General features: G+C 29.3%; 1 protein-coding gene across 1 annotated transcript in view; it reads right to left on the reverse strand.

Moving 5' to 3' along the window:
• The window catches only part of Syn2 (Syntrophin-like 2), a 229,859-nt gene that overhangs the window by 77,553 nt on the left and 131,353 nt on the right, over positions 1 to 20,953 (reverse strand). The window contains exons 2-4 of the mRNA XM_065511233.1: positions 12,824 to 12,899; positions 11,313 to 11,459; positions 5,169 to 5,454 (exon numbers count right to left, since the gene is read on the reverse strand). Coding sequence (XP_065367305.1) covers positions 5,169 to 5,454; positions 11,313 to 11,459; positions 12,824 to 12,883 — 493 coding nt within the window. The 5' untranslated portion in view covers positions 12,884 to 12,899. The remainder of the gene's footprint in view (positions 1 to 5,168; positions 5,455 to 11,312; positions 11,460 to 12,823; positions 12,900 to 20,953) is intronic.

Consider the following 20,953-nt stretch of genomic DNA (forward strand, 5'->3'; position numbering starts at 1 on the left):
ACTTAGAAATTTCTCGCCTCCTTATTTTTTAGCCTTGAAATTCTTTAGCCTTTATTTTCTTCAAATTATTTTCGTTTATTATTTTTAATATTGTTGCTTAAATTTCTTTTATGCTCCATAATAAAATCATTGAAGTTAAATGCTTGTGCAAATATTCCAAAGGAAAACAAATTTAATCAAATTTTCATACAAAGACACATTCATTCAAGGGCAGGATTTCAAAGGAGTGTACACTTCGTAAAACGTTCATATGTATACATTCCTTTAAAAATAGATTTTCTTTGGATGTGTATTATTTTGATTTTAAACTAAAACTACAATTTTTTTTATAAATAGCCTTCACCATGAGTAGCAAGTAGGGTAATCGAATTATTCGATTTTTCTCTTGTTCGAAGAAAACGATTAATTCGAATAAGAGATTTTAACTTGTTCGAATAATTCGATCACACGTTTAAAATTAATCGAATTATTAGAATAATTATATTTTTTTTTAAAGTAAATAATGAAGTTGATGTCGGTTTTTTAATATTTTATTGTTAAAGAAAAACAAAAAACAACGTTAAAGTTAACAATTCAAGTATTGATAATGTTAAAAAACTTTTGAAAAAAAGTGTATCATTAAATTTTCATCAGAAATATTGTGATCAGATTAACTCCCGAACAATCTACAAAACAATTTACTTGCAAACCCTTTAGTTTCCGTTTTGGAGCTATGCTTTAAAAAAAATTGAGCTACTTCCCAGCGGCGAAATTTTTGAGGCCTTCAGCTATAAGGCCTTCTGTAAGACCTTCCTGGACCTTTTTTTAGATACAGTACTCATGCTCGCTTGCCTTCTCAGGAAGACCTTATGGAAGGCCTACCTGCTCCCTTCTTTTTGTTGCTACAAACGTAGTACAAGCAGAAAATACCGTTAAAAACTCACATTCCAAAGACAAAACTACATATACAAAAAAATGCAAAAAGTGAAGAGAAAAAAAAGAAGTAAACATAAAATAGTAAAAATAAAAATAGCTTTAATTCTTGAACAAAGCGGTTGTGAGAATTTTTTACTTGGTCATTATTGGATTTTATTATAAAAAAATTAAAATAAATAAGATATCGCTTAGGCCGGGTAAGTTATTAAATTTTAAACATAGTTTAGGCTTAATCAAAGATACAATTTATTTAACAAAATTTATTTACAAAAGGCCTGAAAACAAGCCTGTGAAGAAGGCCTGCTGCCAGGCCTGTTGAAGAAGGCCTGCTGCCAGGCCTGTTGAAGAAGGCCTTCTATCAGGCCTGTTGAAGAAGGCCTTGGCTGGCTAGGACATCGTATGTAAAAAATATATGAGTATGGAATGGAGCAATGAGGCCTTAAATTGAGTAACTAATTCTTTAGTAAATTAATTATTCACTTTTTCTAAATTATTTATAACAAATTGTATTATACTCTCAAGCTCTATTACCGTTGACGAATCTTTGCTTAATAATGTGGTCTTGGGGAATTACATAATAAAGGGAATCTGTCCAAAGTTTGATATCATTGTCAGTGAACGTGGCTAATTTGAAGTCAGGCAGTGCATGATTGACTCATTTACAAATACGCAAAAAGTTTATTACCATATTAGACAAAGATGTTCAACGATATTCAAAATCATATATAAGACGAACTCCAGCTTTTCTTGCAACAAAACGATAGTTTGCAATATTTGTGTTTATCATTCGATTTATTAAATATTTTGCAACACTTACGTACGCGGTTAATAACATCACTTATATACATATATTTTAAGATCATGGCCTTCATCTATTTCGATGACCGTTTCAAAATCACATTCTCCATCACATTCAACTCCACTTTAATCTAAGTTAAAATTTGTATTATTAATATTGATTGTTCTAATATTTAGCCAGCTAAATAACAAATATTTTATTCCGTAACTTTTATTTTCATTGGTTCAAGTCCTAAGTTAAAAATTTTGAAATATTTGTTTTTAGAATTGTAACTTCTTGCAGTAATATTTATATATTTATAGAAGTAGCTATCCTAACACTCATCTACAGTGATCGAAAGTCCCTTTATCTTTAGTTATTTGTCGAATTTCAGAAACAATACAATTTATGTGAGTCATTATTACTTATTTAAATTTGAAATTATGAAAAATTTTAAGCAATTTAATAAACTTAAATATATATGAACATTTATTCGTTTTATTCGAATGTTCTACATAAAATTGTTCGAATTATTCGTTATTCGAAAATGGCCATTTTTAAATTGTTCGAATAATTATTCGTAAGACATTATTCGATTAATCGAACGATCATTAGTCGAATGAATACCCTATTAGCAAGGGTATATATAAGTTTGTCATTATCGTTATAGATAACGAAGTCGATATAGACATCCGTCTGTATATTGAATTCTACTTTCCTTTGCCCTCAAATAACCTACATACATGACTAATACATCAATATATTGGGAATTCTCCCGGCTCAGTTTGCATTTAAAATAGAGAAAATCGGCCCACAAATGGCTATGATATAAGGAAAAAACCGGAACAACCTCGATTTTTGGCCTATTTTTGATCTATATCTGGATTACTAAGTCATTAATAAAGACAATATCGGCACCTAATGCTAAATATCTCAAAGTCCATTGCGACGAAGTATACTATGGGTCAAAATCGAGAAAAATATTTTTTAACCTAAATTTTTTTAAAAAAATATTAAAAAAATAATTTTAAAATTTGGAAAACATTTTTTATTTTTTTTTTTAAATTTTCAAAAACAATCGTTTACAAAAATTTACACGCCCACTTTTTTTGATTTATGTATAATCGGAAAACGGCTGCACCGATTTGACTAATTTAGTTTTTACTGAAAGAAAAATTTACCATGCTCACTTTGTTTCGATATATCTAAAATCGCACAACGCATGGTCCGATTTGGGTAATTTGTTTTAAATATTCGCAATAGTACACAAACGTTTTTTTACAGAAATAAAAATTGTCCACGCCCACTTATCAAATATATCTGCAAATATGTAATCAAGACATTGACAAGACTGAGTTAGTGCGGGAGTTCCAGCTATAAAGTAACTCAAATCGCATTTTTTCATGAGCAATTCATGAATGACATCCAACTGTTGTTCATTTAGCCGTACATCTGAATAATGGTCAAATAGTGTACTTTACTTAGGAGAATGTATTGTAGCGAGTTTAACATTTTTAACATTTCAGAACTACAAATGGTGAATTGTGTGACTCGTATAGAGAAGCCTGTCAACGCTTGCGATTGTTAGAGAATGACACTCTTTGGGAATAAACAATCAGATATTTCGTCAAATGATTATCAAATAATAATCAAGAGTTGCGATGTGAAAAATAATATGATTGCGATGCCTTGAGGGAATCATTTCGAACAAACGATCCACTGTTGAATCGACAACAAAAATATGCGTACGATACTCATATGAAAGTTGTGAAATATGGAACTGGAGGGATTTTGAACTTGCAGAATGATATTGAACTTGCTTCATCAGGAATTGTACCTACGTTGTTGGAGGGTGGTCGAACTGCTTATTCAGCACTCAAGATGACATTGAAAAAGAAAATCAATGAAAATCCCACATACAACATCTCCAAGAACAGTTTTGCAGCAATGCGAACTGATCGTTTGGGATGCGTGTACAATGGCGCATAAAAAGTATTTGAAGGCATTAGGCAAAACGTTGCAAGATTTATGAAACAATCAAAGCCGGTTCGGTGGTGCGATGATTCAGTTGGTAAGGGATTTTTGGCAAACAAAAGCCCAATTGTATTTTGTGAAAATGAGCGAATTCACTTAATTGTGATAAATTCGAAAAGAATCAATAGATTTTTATGACCGATATCTAATTTTGTTCCTATTATATGTGGCTTTGCGATAAAGTAACAAATCTAAACAATTTCTGCCGTTTTCGATATTTCATGATTTTTATAAAACAAAAAAATTTGATATTTTCACATAAAAAATATATTTTTTGCTTAAATATGTTATTATAACTCCGAAACTACTGAGCTGATTATAAACCAATATATATGCATGGGAAAAATATTTTCAAAATTCAATTAATCGAAAAAAGAACATTAACTACTCAATTTTATATATATCAAACAAAAAAGTTAAATTTTGTGAAAATGAGCGAATTCACTTAATTGTGAATAAATTCGAAAGGAATCAAGCGATTTTTATGCACGCTATCTCATTTTGTTGCTATTACAACAAAAGAAATAAACCTGAACAAGTTCTGCCGTTTTCGATTTTTCATGAGTTTTTTAAACACAAAAATTTGCTATTTTAAATTTGTTATTATAAATCCAAAACTACTGAACCGATTAAAACGCAATATATAAACAGATTAAAGATTATGTAAATTTTAACTTTTCTAAGTTTACTTAAATAATGTCGGACTAACCCTTTTTGAGTTATCATAAATTATGTGGAGAAACATCTAAAAAAATTCACAATTTTAGAAAAAAAAAATTTAAAAAAAAATCTATTCATAGAATTCAAAAAAATTACCATTTTTGTACTTAGGTAACCATGATGCATCAAATCTATATAGTGGTTAGTGAAGCCTTTTTTTGTTGTTGACCTGTGTTATAGTAAGATAACTCAATAACTTTTTAAGCACACAGAGAAAACAGATTCGCAATGGAATAGAAAACATCGAATTTTTCGGTTTTAGCAACTGAAAATCAGTTAATAAGGAAGAATTTCAGTTGAAGCAACCAAACTTTTGTTACCAGTTCTTAAATTTTGTAGCCACAATTGTAAAATTCGGTCACCAAAATGGCTAATGGTATTTAATAAAAGACACTTTTACTAATACGTATCAATATTTGTTTTTTTTAACTTTTAAGCTGGACGATTGGCAACCTTAAATATCTCACATCTAAGTTTCTGATTTAGGCTACCAGTATAAATCACAGATTTTTTTTCGTTTTGAAACAAAAATAAGTACAAGCCATTTGTATTCAGTACCAAAGATTCTCGAATATTTTTGAATTTCCTCCTACTTATATCAACAACTTCCTTGAAGCTCAAAAATTCAACAAATAATAATTCTTTTAAAACTCTGTATTCAGTGTTATACGCTTACATTAGTACATATTTAAACACACATTAACATTTTGACATGACTTACATTGTTTTTGTAGAAATGGCGTTGCTGCACGATAATGTTTCACCGTTAATACAACAATATCGCCGGCATTTCGTAAAATATTCACAGCATCATCATGAGGGCAGGCTGTTATATATTCACCATTGACTTTAATTATGGCATCACCCACAAACAATTGTCCCGTAATGTCAGCTGCCTGATCCTTATAAATGCGTGAGATTAATATGGGCAACTTGTGTTCGGCACCACCTTTTATACTCAAGCCAAGGCCACCTTGTTTTTGACGCGTGATTTGCACCATGCGTTCCTGCAAGTAAACAAAAACAAAAGCAAACAAATAAATGTAATGAAATTAAGTCAGTAAGTAAGCGGATGGGTGGGTAAAAGGGGAAATTCAATAACTTGAACAAATTAGTTTAAGCAGTTTATCTAAAAGAACATGCGAGTGAGTGAGTTTTTGTGTAAGCCTATAAATAAATATTTAAACGTTTTAATAATCAAAGGATTAAAGGTGTAACATTAAGGCAACACGTTTTTTTTAAATTATGACAACACGTATGCGGGTATGTTTGCACATATTTTATTGCTGCATTAATTAAGATTAAAATAGTCACTGTTTTTTTTTCATATCGTATGTCTGCGTAAATTTAAATTAATGTTTTAATTGTAATTTATTGTAATTACATGAGATTTAATGACACGCTGCAGTTGAAATACATACATTTTCATATTTATTTCTTTTTTAAAAAATAATAATAATAATTATAATGTAATAAACATGTCTGTATACATAAAGGTAATCCCGATAGAACATGGAATTGTAAAAAATTGCATAAACAAGTAAAAGGTCAGAATATGGAAATTATATTTCAAAATAATTTCGGTCATATGGCCCCGCGATTTTTCTTCATGTACCGCATTCTGGACGTCCACTTTGTCGAGCATTGCTGGCCGTATGTCCTACAAGGCGTCAGTGTAAACCATTAACTTCATGTTGCCATGCAGGAAATAATCGAGAGGTGTAATCGCACGACCTTGGTGACCAATTGACAGGTGCACTTCTCGAAATCATGTTATCGCCAAGTTTTGATTTCAATTCTGTTGAAACCACCTCTCGCCCGGATCTATGTCGCATAGTGATATAGAAAAACAAGTAAGAAAGTATGGTCGCTCAAGACCGACCATATAATACCCTACACCAAGTAAATGAGCAAAAACAATTTTCTTTTAAAAAATCAATAATTTATATTCGTGAGTGATTTTCGGAAGTGAGCCTTATATGGGAGCTATGACCAATTGTGGGTCTGTATGGGAACTATGACCGATCGTAACAAAATTTGGTGACATGAATTTCGTATATTATGAATTCCATGCCACGCACTGTTACAGCGTGTAAATAATTGCAACAGATTTTGTTAAGAAAATAATTTTTTTTAAAGTGGATTTGCCATTTTTATTATTGAATTTTAAGGATTTATTAATCGGTTTTCTAGTTTCGTTGTTATAAAACAAAATGTATCGTACGCACGCACCACAAAATATATCTCTTTAAAATTTAATGTCAGTTTCAATTAAAAATGTCTGCGAAATTACTTCAGAGAGTTTTCATATTTTTTACAGCTATAAGAAACTATCCTAGATTATATAAATAATTATGTTATCTGGAAAAAATATATTTTTTAACTTTGAACATTGCCACGCTTGTTTCGAACATGCTAAAAAATAAAATGCAATACAAAATGATTAAAGTTTTCTTATTTTTATTTGTACACTAGCTGACCCGACAGACCTTATCCTATCCAAATTAAAAAAATGCTTGTGTTCGATTTGTGAATTTGTGAGAAGCGGTTTGAAATGGGTAAAAATAGTTAAAAATAAAAAAAAAATTATTGCTGAATGATAATTTTTATTCATATACACAGAAAAAACTATTTCTTAAACCGTTTCAATTCAAATATTTGTCACATATTGAACTGGTTTCAATTATTTCATAATTAAATCATGTATTCATTTGCTCAAAGACAAAATTTCTTGATATTTTCTATTGAATTTTGAGTTTTGAATTTGATTATTTTGACAATTGAATATCCAATTTTCGTTATTGGTTGAATTTCAAATACAAAAATTATTGAATAGATAATTTTCCTAATTGAAACACAAAAAATAACAAAAATGCGTTTTCAATTACGAAAATTATCTATTCAATAATTTTTGTATTTGAAATTCAACCAATAACGAAAACTGTATATTCAATTGTCAAAATAATCAAATTCAAAACTCAAAATTCAATAGAAAATATCAAGAAATTTTGTTTTTGAGCAAATGAATACTTGATTTAATTATGAAATAATTGAAACCAGTTCAATATGGGATAAATGTTTGATTGAAATATAATTTTTTCTGTGTAGGCGATAGAATAAAATATACATAGCAGCGCTACTGAGTGACAAAGAACCTGAGTTTGTTGTCAACAAGAGAATACATGTAAATGTAAATATTTTGAGTTTTTATATAAAAAATCAATTTTTCTTCAAAAATATGATCACAGATCGAGCTCCTTTAAAAACATCGATTTTTGTTCAGAAATATGAGTAATCACCAGTGTTGCCAGGAGCTGGCGAAAAAAGAAGCTATATTGGCTTCAAAAAAAGGCCAGAAAAAGCTAAACCGCTTTAGAAAAAAAGCCAAAAAAAGCTAAAATATTATAAATTAAGAATTTTGGTTTATATTTATTTTTAAATAAAAAATTAGAAAATATGTTCATAAAATTCATCTGCTTTACTTAAAGGAAGTACTAAAAAGTTAAATACTAGATTAACCATGTCAGAAAATGGACATTGTTGGTTCTATATTTGTCCATTTGTAGTTTAATATATTCTGCCCCTGAGCCTTAAGCTTCGTAATTTTATTAGCACTTTAATTTTTCACTATCAATATGACATAATATATTTTTTTTTGGTTTTACTACTTTATTATCAACGGGAAAAAAATTGATTTTGCGTAGAGTTTTCATATGGTAATCTTTGTCGCAATTGCTCAATTAGTTTAATTTGTCGTATTATTTTTGTCATAATCTTCACTAATTAAAACGTTCTTTATTTTATCTCTCATTCATCAAACTAGTATGAAAAATGTGTCAAAAACAATAAACAATTTTCAATTGGCGACGATAATGGATCAAATTCCTTGAATTTTAAATCAGAAAACAGCAAATGATTTATTTATTTTTTGTACTTTGTGCAATACTGGTTTTAAAAAAAGATGGTACGCCAAATTATAATCAGTGTATTAATTACTTAAAAGTTTGGCTTTTTAGAATTGCTGGTTTGACGAAATTAAAACAAAATGGGTTTTAACTCGAAGCATAGATCCACAAGACGTTTAACGGCTATTGATCGCCATCGAGTATCACAAGCCTTCAAGAGTTTGTAGGGCTCTTGTCCATTATATAATGATGAATATAATGTGTAATAACAATTTTGTCTTGAAAGAGAATTTGCTAGACATTTAAGCTTTCAGATATAAAATACTCTATTTCATTTTGAACCACTTGATATTGGCAATTGTTATTTGTTCTTTTAATACTGCACAATTCTTGAGTATGTTGAAAAGCTAAATGAAAATCAGTGATGAATTAAAATGAAAATGGTTCACAAATATAAATTTAGCCTTTTTATTTACTCTTTAGTCTCGAAATTTTTAGCCTTTTTTAATTTCAAAAAAGGCTATTTTGAAATTAAGAAAAGGCTAGAAAAAAGCCACGAAGCTAAAACCAAAATTTCGAGGCTAAAGAGTAAATAAAAAGGCTAAATTTAGCCTCAAAAAGGCTAAACTGGCAACACTGGTAATCACAGATCGAGCTCCTTTCCTTGATTAAATGCTTATTGGCCAAGTTATTAGCGAATTTAGATATTTTGAGTTTTTATATAAAAAATAGATTTTTTGTCAGAAATATGAGTGATCACAGATCGAGCTCTTTTTCTTTATTAAACGCTTATTGGCCAAGTTATTAGCGAATTTAGATATTTTGAGTTTTTATATAAAAAATCTATTTCTGGCCAGAAATATGAGTGATCACAGATCGAGCTCCTTTTCTTGATTAAACGCTTATTGGCCAAGTTATAAGCGATTTTAGATATTTTGAGATATTTTGATTTTTGTTCAGAAATATGAGTGATCACCAGGGAAACCGGAAAAATGCTCTAAAAAAAGCGTTTTAAGCCCTTTAAATATGCAGTAAAAACTTTAAAATATGCTCTTAAAATTAAAAAAAATATGCTCTTAAAAAAACAAACTTTTACATAATTTTTAACCAAAAAAAATTTACTTAAATTTTCCAATAAAAATCGTTGTCTATTGGATCTGAAAACATTTTTATACATAGAAAATGTTTGTTCGACATCAACTGATGTCACAGGAGCAAATTTAAAAGACAATATTTCTTTAACACTTAGAACGGTTAAGTTTGAATTAGAACTAAAATTTGATATTTAGATGGAGCTATTATTAAAATAGTGCTTATTTTATATTAAAACAAGTAAGAGAGCTATATTCGGCTGTGCCGAATCTTATATACCCTTCACCTAATTATACATCAAAATAAAAAATTTAAATATTTTAGGTGAACAAAAATTTTTTTTCAGTTTTTTAATTTTTTGGAAAAAAAAAATATTTTTTTAGGTGAACATTTTTTTCAGCTTTTTACATTTTTTGGATAAAAAATGTTGTCAAGATATGCTATTAAACAGTAAAATATGCTCTAAAAACGCAAAAATATGACATAAATATGCTCTTAAATCAAATATATGCAAAAATATGAATTTAAGGGTAAAATATGCAAAAATATGCACTAACAAATCGATGCCAAAATTCTTAAATAGTTCTGAAACGTGTAAATATCTTATCCATGTGCTCATTAGACTCACCAGAAAAAAACATGCATTTGCATATTTTGGTTTCCCTGGTGATCACAGATCGAGCTCCTTTTCTTGATTAAACGGTTATTGGCTATGTTATTAGCGAATTTAGATATTTTGAGTTTTTATATAAAAAAATCGATATTTGGTCAGAAATATGAGTGATCACAGATCGAGCTCATTTTCTATATTAAATGCTTATTGGCCAAGTTATTAGCGAATTTAGATATTTTGAGTTTTTATATAAAAAAAATCGATATTTGGTCAGAAATATGAGTGATCACAGATCGAACTCCTTTTCATTATTAAACGCTTATTGTCCAAGGTATTAGCAAATTTAGATATTTTGAGTTTTTATATAAATTGGGTTTAGAAATATGAGTGATCACAGTTCGGGCTTCTTTTCTTGATTAAAGCGAATATTTAAAAAAAGTAGCCAAATCGGTCCAGACGTTCTGCGATTTTAAATACATAAATCGAAAAAAAGTGGGCGTGGTAAATTTTTCTTATGAATAACATTTATATACAAATTAGCCAAATAGGTGCAGCCAAGTTCGAGCTTCTTTTCTTGATTAAAGCGAATATTTAAAAAAAGTAGCCAAATCGGTCCAGGCGTTCTGCGATTTTAAATACATAAATCGAAAAAAAGTGGGCGTGGTAAATTTTTCTTATGAATAACATTTATATACAAATTAGCCAAATAGGTGCAGCCATTTTCCGATTTTAGATAAATCGAAAAAAGTAGGCGTGGTCAATTTTTCATTCCGTAAAAACCTAAGTTGGACTATGACCAACATTTAAAAAAAAATATTGTCTACATCGATCCGGCCGTTCTCAACTGATGCAATTACCAACGAACGACATTTGATTTTTATTTATATAGATTTAATTAAAGTTATATTTCAGGATGTTGAAGCTCTTTCAATTGATATCAACATTCTAAAACATTTCAGCGAAAAATGCACTTTTCCACAGAAACTGTTAAAAAATGGAAAACTTACTTTCCAAACTGAAAGCTTGAAAAACTTATACTGTAATCATATAAGTAATAATAAATTTTAGTTGATACATTTTAGTATTTTTGCTCATGTTTATATGCATTTTAAATTTAGTAATCACACCAAGATCAAGTCAGAATTGTGATAAAATTTTATATTAGTAGAATGGCACTTTCGTGTCATTCTACTAATATAATTGGGCTATTTGTCATAGTAGATTTTCAAAAGGAAATTACTCCCTTAATACTTACTTTTGATTCACTGGGTGGTCCGTTTTGTGGATTTGTGGGCGTAACAATTTCTAATCTTTGCAGTGTCACCAGTTCCATAGTTAAATTCAGTCTAAGTGGTTCGGGTTTCGATTTGCCATCGCTGACATTTACCATGCCAGTGCGAATCTATAAATGAAATGAAAATAATTTTTTTTTTTATTAAGAATTAAAAATAGTCGTAAATTAAATTTCATATACTTCTGCATGACTTTAAATACACAAATGTTAAATAATGAAAATAATTACAATTACTGATGAATATTCAAGATAATTATAATAAAACAGCAGTGTTTATATCCATAATAATTTATTAACACTTTTGACAAATTATGCATAACTTCATTATGTATTGAAATGGATCCAATAATTAATTGATATTGATATATGAGAGATGCCAAAGTCTCATAGTAAATATTAAGCACTAATGCCGGTGGGAGATGCGAATGAATATTGTCTTTCTGCATTGTTAGTAATACTGTCCCAGCAGTTTGAAAAGTGCCAATTGGAAACCTTACACTAGCTATATTACTGCTTGTACAACAAACTAATTCGCTGTGGCTGCTAAAGTGGTAGTTAAATGGTTATCATTTGCACTACATTTCGCAAGAGTATTCAGTAACAAACAATAGTCAGATATTCGCCTTATGTTTTTGAACATAAACTCAAGTAAAATAAAATACTCTGTGGCTTAGATCATTTGACTAGAAAAGTTTATGAGTTCAACCTCGCTCTCTGATAATTTTTTTTTCTCAAATGCAGTAGAATTAGTACTATTGAATATAATAGTGAAATGTTATGCAGAGTGCAATGAGATCCCCGTGTTAAATTCATCAGTCAATAACTTTGAGAATGTGTTAAAAAATTCACTAGTAGTAGTTGTCAGTGGCTAACTAATTCTACGTGGCGGAACTAGTTCAATGAATTGCAATGATATTACTGAAAAATGGGATTTGGCTACTTCGGACTTATGCTAATGCAGTCTTGTCATTTAAATATATTTTTAATTAATGTCTTTCTCTATATAGTTATATCGGAATTGAGATACATACCTTGTAAATATGCTGACACAATTTTGCAAGAACTTGCCTGCAATGAGTATTATATACCGTCTACATTACTTAGAAGTAATCGTATAATGACTTATTTATTATCTATTTATAACAGCCAATTGTTTAGCCATTTGTATAAGAATATTCTGTTTATGAGTAATTCTATCAGTGAGTCATTTATGGCATTACTTGTAACTAGTTATATTATTAGTGCAGTAAGTACATTACTCCAATGGCAACAACGTGTTAAAATAATGAGAGGAAATACTATTGTGTATGTAGCGGAATTTGTGCAAGAATTTTGCATTTGACTCTTTACTTGGTAATGCAAATTTTTCTCGTTAATTACAGTACTTTGCAATAATGAACTGGCGGTGAATGATTCTTTCAGTATCATGCAGCTCTGTAATATAGATTCTGTGGTTGCAAATAATTACTTACCTTTAAATTTTGATCAACTTTTTCCTCTATCGGAGTCGCCATTTTTTCATTGATCTTCATGCTTTTGTAAATTAAACTGTAAGTAGAAAGAAATAAAGAATAAAATTAATGTTTTTTTTTCAAAAATATGAATATGGTTACATAATAAATATTAGGGTCGAACGCAGTATACCGGTTGACTTAGAATCTCGAACAATTTAAGCATGACCGTCTGCTCATATGACTGGCATGCTTATATATAAACCTGCTGCGCAAATTACAGATCGAAATAAAATTTTATTCAAATATATAATAGTTATACTGACAGTTTTCATTCAAAAATAATTTTAACCGATAGTATAACTAATAGTTAAGGCATAACCAGACTTCGTGTTAATGGGGGTTGCTGTTGTCGTACTTACAAATAATGCTAATAACTGCGTGCTATAAACAATGTTGATAAACGGAAGCTTCTACTGATGGACTGGTGGTTTATAAACATGATGAATGTTGCTGGCAGTCTTTACAGAATGTTAAATTCAAATCGCTACACACTGGGCCAGAGATCCCATTTTTTGGCAAAAAGTTCATTTCAGGTAGAGAGGAAAAAAAGTTATATATTTCAAATCTGGGGACTTTGAACTTTACACCAGTAAAATTTTGTATCATTGTGGGTCACCGTTTTCAAATGACATGAGGTCAAAGTCAAATTTTCATATTTTTGTGAATATAATTTATATTTCAAAAATATTATATAATATTCACATGAGTCAAAAATATTTACATGAAATGATAGGAAGTTAAACAGATGGAACTGGTGCTTAAAATAAAAATGAAAATTATTAGTAATTTGAAGATAATTATTAAAAAATTTGTTATTTGAACCTTATAAATATGATTTTTTTTCAAAAAACTTGAAGTTTCAATATCTAGTGCTAAGCAGTGCCAGAGGATATTTTAATGGTTATAGCACCAATCGACGCATTGATATGTTCTCTGTCCAGAATTTTGCGACCGCCTGCGACCGTTCATAAACTTAAGAGTTATTGCCGATAATATAAAAATAGTCGTTGAAACTTAGGATATTTTTACCATGTAAAAATTCATTTTTAGTAATATAAAATTTTGATGATAAAATTGGCAGATATTAGTCTCACATTTAAAAAAATGACAAATTCAATATCTGTTTAACGCCTTTTTATATTTATAAGTTATATTAACTATTGTCGAATGTCCGATATTTATAGTTAGTCTGAAAAAAAAATCTTGAGTAAAATAGTATTTTATTACCGTTAGATATATCCATTTATTGTTATAGTTTTAACAATTTATATTATATGATTGGGATCTACTAGAACAATTTAACGGATTAAGTAACTTGGAACTTATGACCGAAAAGGATTAATTTATTAAAAATTAATTTCCCTAATGAATTTCTATAATTTTTTTATTATTTTTATTTGTTATTATTAATATTATTTCGCATTTTTAGTTACTATATGTATATTACTTTTTAATATTATTAATTATTACTTTTCTAATAAAAAACAAAAAAAAATTATTTACTACCACTTAATTAGAAAAGATACTTGGCTGAATAATTTTCATATTACTAATTTTTGATTTGGATTATCATTTTTAGTTTTTAGCAATAAGAATTAAGATTCATAATTATCAAGTTATCTTAATTATATATTTTCAGTAATAGTTATATATAATAACAATAAATAAAAATTGATGACCGCCATATTTGATCCGCCATTTTTAATATTTCAAGTATTTCAAATTTAATTAAGGTATGGCATAGTTTTATGCTTGTAATACTTAAGCCAATGATTTCATAATATCTTCATCTTAAATACTGCTAAGAAATTAAATATTTAATTTTTTCTTATGTTTGATCCGCCATTTTGGATTCAGTTTATTCAATTTTCAAAATATGACTTCATATTTGTAATCAGTGACCATAGGTTTACAAAACGTGTTCAATAAAAATTTAATTAATTGAATTTTTAAAAATTTTGACCGCCATTTTGAATTTTTACTTTTTTTTTGCAGAATCGTAATCAGCGTCACCGAAAACCTTATATCTGATATTTATTTATTTCATACATCCACTGCTCTAATTATGGCCAAGGAATGGGATATCTGGCCCAGTGTGCGCTATTGTAAATTCGTAACAATATAGTCGAGCATGACCGACTATACTTTCTTACTTGTTTTTGCTGTGTATATGTATTTATATATAACTTTAGATTGGAATGATGTATGATAAATTTTGAATTAATATTAATCATACACATATACGAAACAGTAAGACATAGCCTACACCATTATTTACCACTTATTAACTGAAAACTATACTCGATTGTCAATATAACAGCATAATTAAATAACAATAAGTACCAAATTCGGTTGTGCCGAATCTTATATAGCTTCACCAAAGTATACTTTTAGATAAAGATTGATAATATTTTATTTAAAAAAAATTTTTGTGTAAAAAAAATATGAAAATAAATCTTTAGTTGAAGAAAATATTTTCCTCGATTTTTTAAATGTTAGATATATGGGGAATTTCATGTCAAGTGAACCAACTTTTGAAATCGATGTCTTCCGATCGGGATGAAATTTGCACCAAGGTTAGCTCTATTGGATAGTAACTCAGACACAATTTTTCAACAACATCGGTCGAGAACTCTCTGAGTTATAGGGGGTAAAATTTTGACAATTTGGTCAAACAGGGGTTTTTTCTTATCCATGTAACTTATTACCTATTGTTCTTAGCAAAATGTGTCCCAAATAGTATAGATAGCTATTTCTTCGATCTTTCGAAAAAAAATATTTAAAAAAAAAAATAAAAAATTTTTAATATTTTTTTTCCGAAATCAAAAACTTTTTTTTTTTTTTTTAAATTTTTTTTTTTTTTTTTTTTTTTTTTTTCTTAAAATAAAGTTTAGATATTTTCCTTGAACACCTACTTGGTCGCTTAGTGGGCTGCGAGTGGGATATCTATCAAAATAAATATTTTGTAACTCAAAACATAAAATTTTTGACTTTTTTTGCAAAATCAAAAACTTTGTTGACTTTTTTTTTTCAAAATGGACCCTTTTTTAATCTTTCTTTTTAGGTCAAACAAAAGCTTAGATATTATCCTTGAAGACCCTTTTGGTCGCTTAGTGGGATGCGAGTGGGATATCTATCAAAATAAATATTTTTTAACTCAAGACTTACAATTTTTGACTTTTTTTTTTGCAAATACGATTTTTTTTCCAAATGGGCCCTTTTTTAAAATTTTTTTTGTAGTCAAAAGAAAGCTTAGGTCCATTCCTTTAAGATATTTTTAGTCCCTTAGTGGGATGCGAGTGGGATATCTATCAAAATAAATATTTTGTAACGCAAGACATACAATTTTTTAATTTTTTTTTGCAAAATCAAAATTTTTTTCCAATATGGGCCCTTTTTTAATTTTTTTTTTTGCTCAAAAGAAAGCCTAGGTCCATTCCTTTAAGATATTTTTAGTCCCTTAGTGACATGCGAGTGGGATATCTATCAAAATAAATATTTTGTAACGCAAGACATACAATTTTTTAATTACTATTTGGGACACATTTTGCTAAGAACAATAGGTAATAAGTTACATGGATAAGAAAAAACCCCTGTTTGACCAAATTGTCAAAATTTTACCCCCTATAACTCAGAGAGTTCTCGACCGATGTTGTTGAAAAATTGTGTCTGAGTTACTATCCAATAGAGCTAACCTTGGTGCAAATTTCATCCCGATCGGAAGACATCGATTTCATGTCAAGTGAACCAACTTTTGAAATCGATGTCTTCCGATCGGGATGAAATTTGCACTAAGGTTAGTTCTATTGGATATTAACTCAAACACAATTTTTCAACAAGATCGGTCCAGAACTCTCTGAGTTATAGGTCAAACAGGTGAAAAAAAATTCGTATTTGCACAAAAAAAAGTCAAAAATTTTATTTTATATTTATTTTGATAGATATCCCACTCGCATCCCACTAAGTGACTAAAAATATCTTAAAGGAATGGACCTAAGCTTTCTTTTGACTATAAAAAAATCTTTAAAAAAGGGCCCATTTTGAAAAAAAAATCGTATTTGCAGGAAAAAAAGGCAAGAATTGTAAGTCTTGAGTTAAAAAATATTTATTTTGATAGATATCCCACTCGCATCCCACTAAGCGACCAAATAGGTGTTCAAGGAAAATATCTAAGCTTTATTTTAAGAAAAAAAAAAGGGCCCATTTTAAAAAAAAAGTCAAAAAAGTTTTTGATTTCGGAAAAAAATATTAAATTTTTTTTAAATATTTTTTTTCGAAAGATTGAAGAAAGAGCTATCTAAACTATTTGGGACACATTTTGCTAAGAACAATAGGTAATAAGTTACATGGATAAGAAAAAACCCCTGTTTGGCCAAAATGTCAAAATTTGATCCCCTATAACTCAGAGAGTTCTTCACCGATCTTGTTGAAATTGTGTCTGAGTTACTATCCAATAGAACTAACCTTGGTGCAAATTTCATCCCGATAGGAAGACATCGATTTCAAAAGTTGGTTCACTTGACATGAAATGCCCCATATATATATATTTTTTTGATATAGGGTGCTATTTCGAACTCGAGCAGATAAATGCAATCCAAATCAATCAATGATCACTGATATTTTATGCTAAAAATCATTCGATGTGTTTTTCCGTTTTTACCCCTTTTTGGTACCTTTTTATCGCAATGGAATTAATGAAAATTTTATGAAAACAAGTACCACTTGTTTTCATAATAAGATATTTATATCTCTATGTAAATTTTATTTTATGAAAAATGTACAAACAATAAATAAAGATTTTACCCCTTAATTGTCCAAATTTCCAAATATTTTTTTTTATTTTTTTAATAAGTAGAAAAATACTTGGAGTAGCAAAATAGTTCCAAATAAATATTAGAAAATAGGCTACAAAAGTAGAACGCAAGAAATCATTCACTGAACTAATACTGCATAATTTTTTCCCCAGTCGCACAGCTAAGTAATTTATATATTTTTTAAACAAATTTTAAAAATTATAAATCAAGAAGATATAAGTGTTGACCAAACATTATAATGAATTTTAGTTTTGATTCTTTTATTTTAATTCAATTCATAAGAAGTATTAAGCGCACTACATTTTATTAAATAATAACCTAAAAAAAACTCATTGACCTCATAATACTAAAAGCAAACTGTTTAAATAAAATCATCTTATTTGATGAATGCTCTTTTTTGCTGCCATTTATTTTAGTTAATGCTTGTTTTTAATTACTTCGTCCTCTCAGCATTTTTTTGTAGTTTTATGAATTGCTTTGCACAGCATTAATATTTTAATTAAGCATTTATTATATTGGACAAAACAAAAATGAAAACAAAAATTAGGAAAGAGAGTGCTTTATTCACCTGGGTAGAATCCTTCCTATATACCCTTCAGCTAAATCTATTTTAAAAACAAGTAAGAAAGTATGGTCGGTCAAGCCCGACCATATAATACTCTACACTAAGTAAAAGAGCAAAAAAAAATGTTCTTTTAAAATTTCAATAATTTATATTTTTGGGCCTTATATGGGGGCTATTATGGACCGATCACCATGAAATTAGGTCGTGTGATTTATGTGTATATTAAAGTTAACTATGTTGAATTTTGTATGTTTACCAATATTTTTAAGCGATTTATGCACGTTAAAGTGATTTTCGGAAGCGGGTCTATATGGGAGCTATGACTAATTATGGACCGATCGTAACAAAATTTGGTGACATGAATTTTGTGTATATAAAACTTATTTGGAGCGGAATTTGTGGAGATACATATATAAATTAAACATTTATGACCGATAAAGTCCAATTTCGGGAGGACATTTGTATGGGGGCTAGGTGAAATAATGGACCGATTTCAGTCAGTTCAGCTCAGTTTCCTTGAGCCTAAAAAATAATATGTACCAAATTTCATCGAAATATCTTCAAAATTGCGACCTGTACTCTGCGCACAAGGTTTACATGGACAGCCAGCCAACCAGACGGACGGACGGACGGAAATCGCTTAATCGACTCAGAAAGTGATTCTAAGTCGATCGGTATACTTTAAGGTGGGTGTTAGACAAATATTTTTGGGCATTACAAACATCTGCACAAACGCATAATACCCTCCCCACTATGGTGGTGTAGGGTATAACAAGTAAAAAAGATAGTCGGTGAAGCCCGACAATATAATGCTCTACAATGAGATTTTATAAAAATCTATTTTCTTTAAAAATTTTAATACTTTTTTTCGTGACTGATTTTCGGTAACAGACCTTTTATGGGAACTATGACTAATCATTAACCATGGAATCATGAAATAAAGACTCATGATTTCCTTAGGCTTAGGTTCTATTTGTGTTGAATTTTATTTAGATATCAATATTTTTGAGAGATTTATTGGGAGTTTAGGAAGTGGGTCTTGTATGCGATCTTTGATCAATTCTGGATCGATCGTCAATTAGGTTGCGTGATTTATTTCTATATGAAACTTATTTGTGTTAAATTTTATTTCGACATCAACATTTGTAAATGATTTATGATCGGAAGTGGGTCTTTTTTGCGAGTTATGGTCAATTATTGGCCGATCCGCATAAAATATTTAAAATATAATTTAATTTTATCAATCTGCATTGCGTGGTAAAATTATAAATAAATACACACTATTTTATTAACAACAGTTCTTGGTGACTGTCCCAACTATAAGGGTCCGTAATAACGATCCGTTATCTCAAATAAATCTGCTATAATTTCCAAACTGCATGACAAACTTATAACCTTTATATTTTTAATATAAAGGATATTCAAACATATCCAAAAAACAACCTATACGTAACTAAATCCAGGAAACTGAAGTTTATCACTCTTTAACTTATTTGTTAGACTGTGAGTTTGAATTATATCCGTACAATATGAAAATTACTTTTCCAAACCACAATTACCACACTCATGGCAAATTGAAAATGTATTATTTTTGCCAAAATTATCTATAGAAAAACAACAACTAAAATGAAATAAATAAATAGAAACAACAACTTAAATACAGAGAGTAGTTAGTACTTAGTTTTAGTAAAAAGTAAAAATGAAAACATTTTTGGTCATGACACTTTTTCATAAATGAAAAACTTTTTCTCGTTTATGGAGTTTTGTTTTAATAAATCATTGTGGGCACCTTGCAACTCTCATCTATGTATGGAACGTGTGTTAGTAGTTTTAATTGAAGTTTAAATGAATCTAATATTTATATTAGGGAGGCCTATATTTTAAACATTTTCGATTTTCTATGCTTCCAAGGTCTGGAATTGTATTCTGCTTTATTTATCTTTTGTACGGTTTTTGATTAATAACTTGTAAATACTTATATGTAATTTGGAAGGAAACATATCTGTCATTTGTTCTTACTTAGTTATTGAACAACAAGAATTTTTTGATTCCATGCGGGAAGATTATTTTCTTCTTTAATCTGAAAACAACAGCCACAGAAGCACTTCGATTGCTCAACAAACGCTTATGGTGAATGTGTTCCATCGGTTTCAACGTGCGAGAGATGGTTTGTTCGGTTTAGATGTAGTAATTTTGACACAGAAGACAAAGATCGGCCAGGCAAGCCAAAACAGTATGAAGTCCAATAATTGGAGGCATTACTCTATGAAGATTGTTGTAAAACTCAGCAAGAACTTGCTAAATTATTGGGTGCTACTCAAGCAGCAATTCATCCAAAATTGAGTATCATACAAATTGAAGCCGAGAGACCTTGAAATGGATCCATTACGATAAACTGAAGCGTAAGAGATCGTGAATTGACATCAAAGCCAAATATCAACAGCGCTAAAGTAATACTCTTTATTTGGTGGGGCCAAAAGGGTCCTATCTATTATGAGATGCTGAAAACTGACCAGACCATCAGAGGGAACCTGTACCGAACTCAAATGATTTGCTTGAAGCGAGCATTGGCCTAAAAACGCCCACACAGAGAAAACAGATTCGTAGTAGCAAACCGAATAAATTGCCAATCGAATGATGCGGTTGTACAGATATCCATCCATACTGTGAAACATTTGCTGCAAAACATTTGAATTTGTTGATAAAAGG

Source organism: Calliphora vicina, chromosome 5 (genome assembly GCF_958450345.1).
Source record: "Calliphora vicina chromosome 5, idCalVici1.1, whole genome shotgun sequence".
Classification (NCBI taxonomy): domain Eukaryota; kingdom Metazoa; phylum Arthropoda; class Insecta; order Diptera; family Calliphoridae; genus Calliphora; species Calliphora vicina.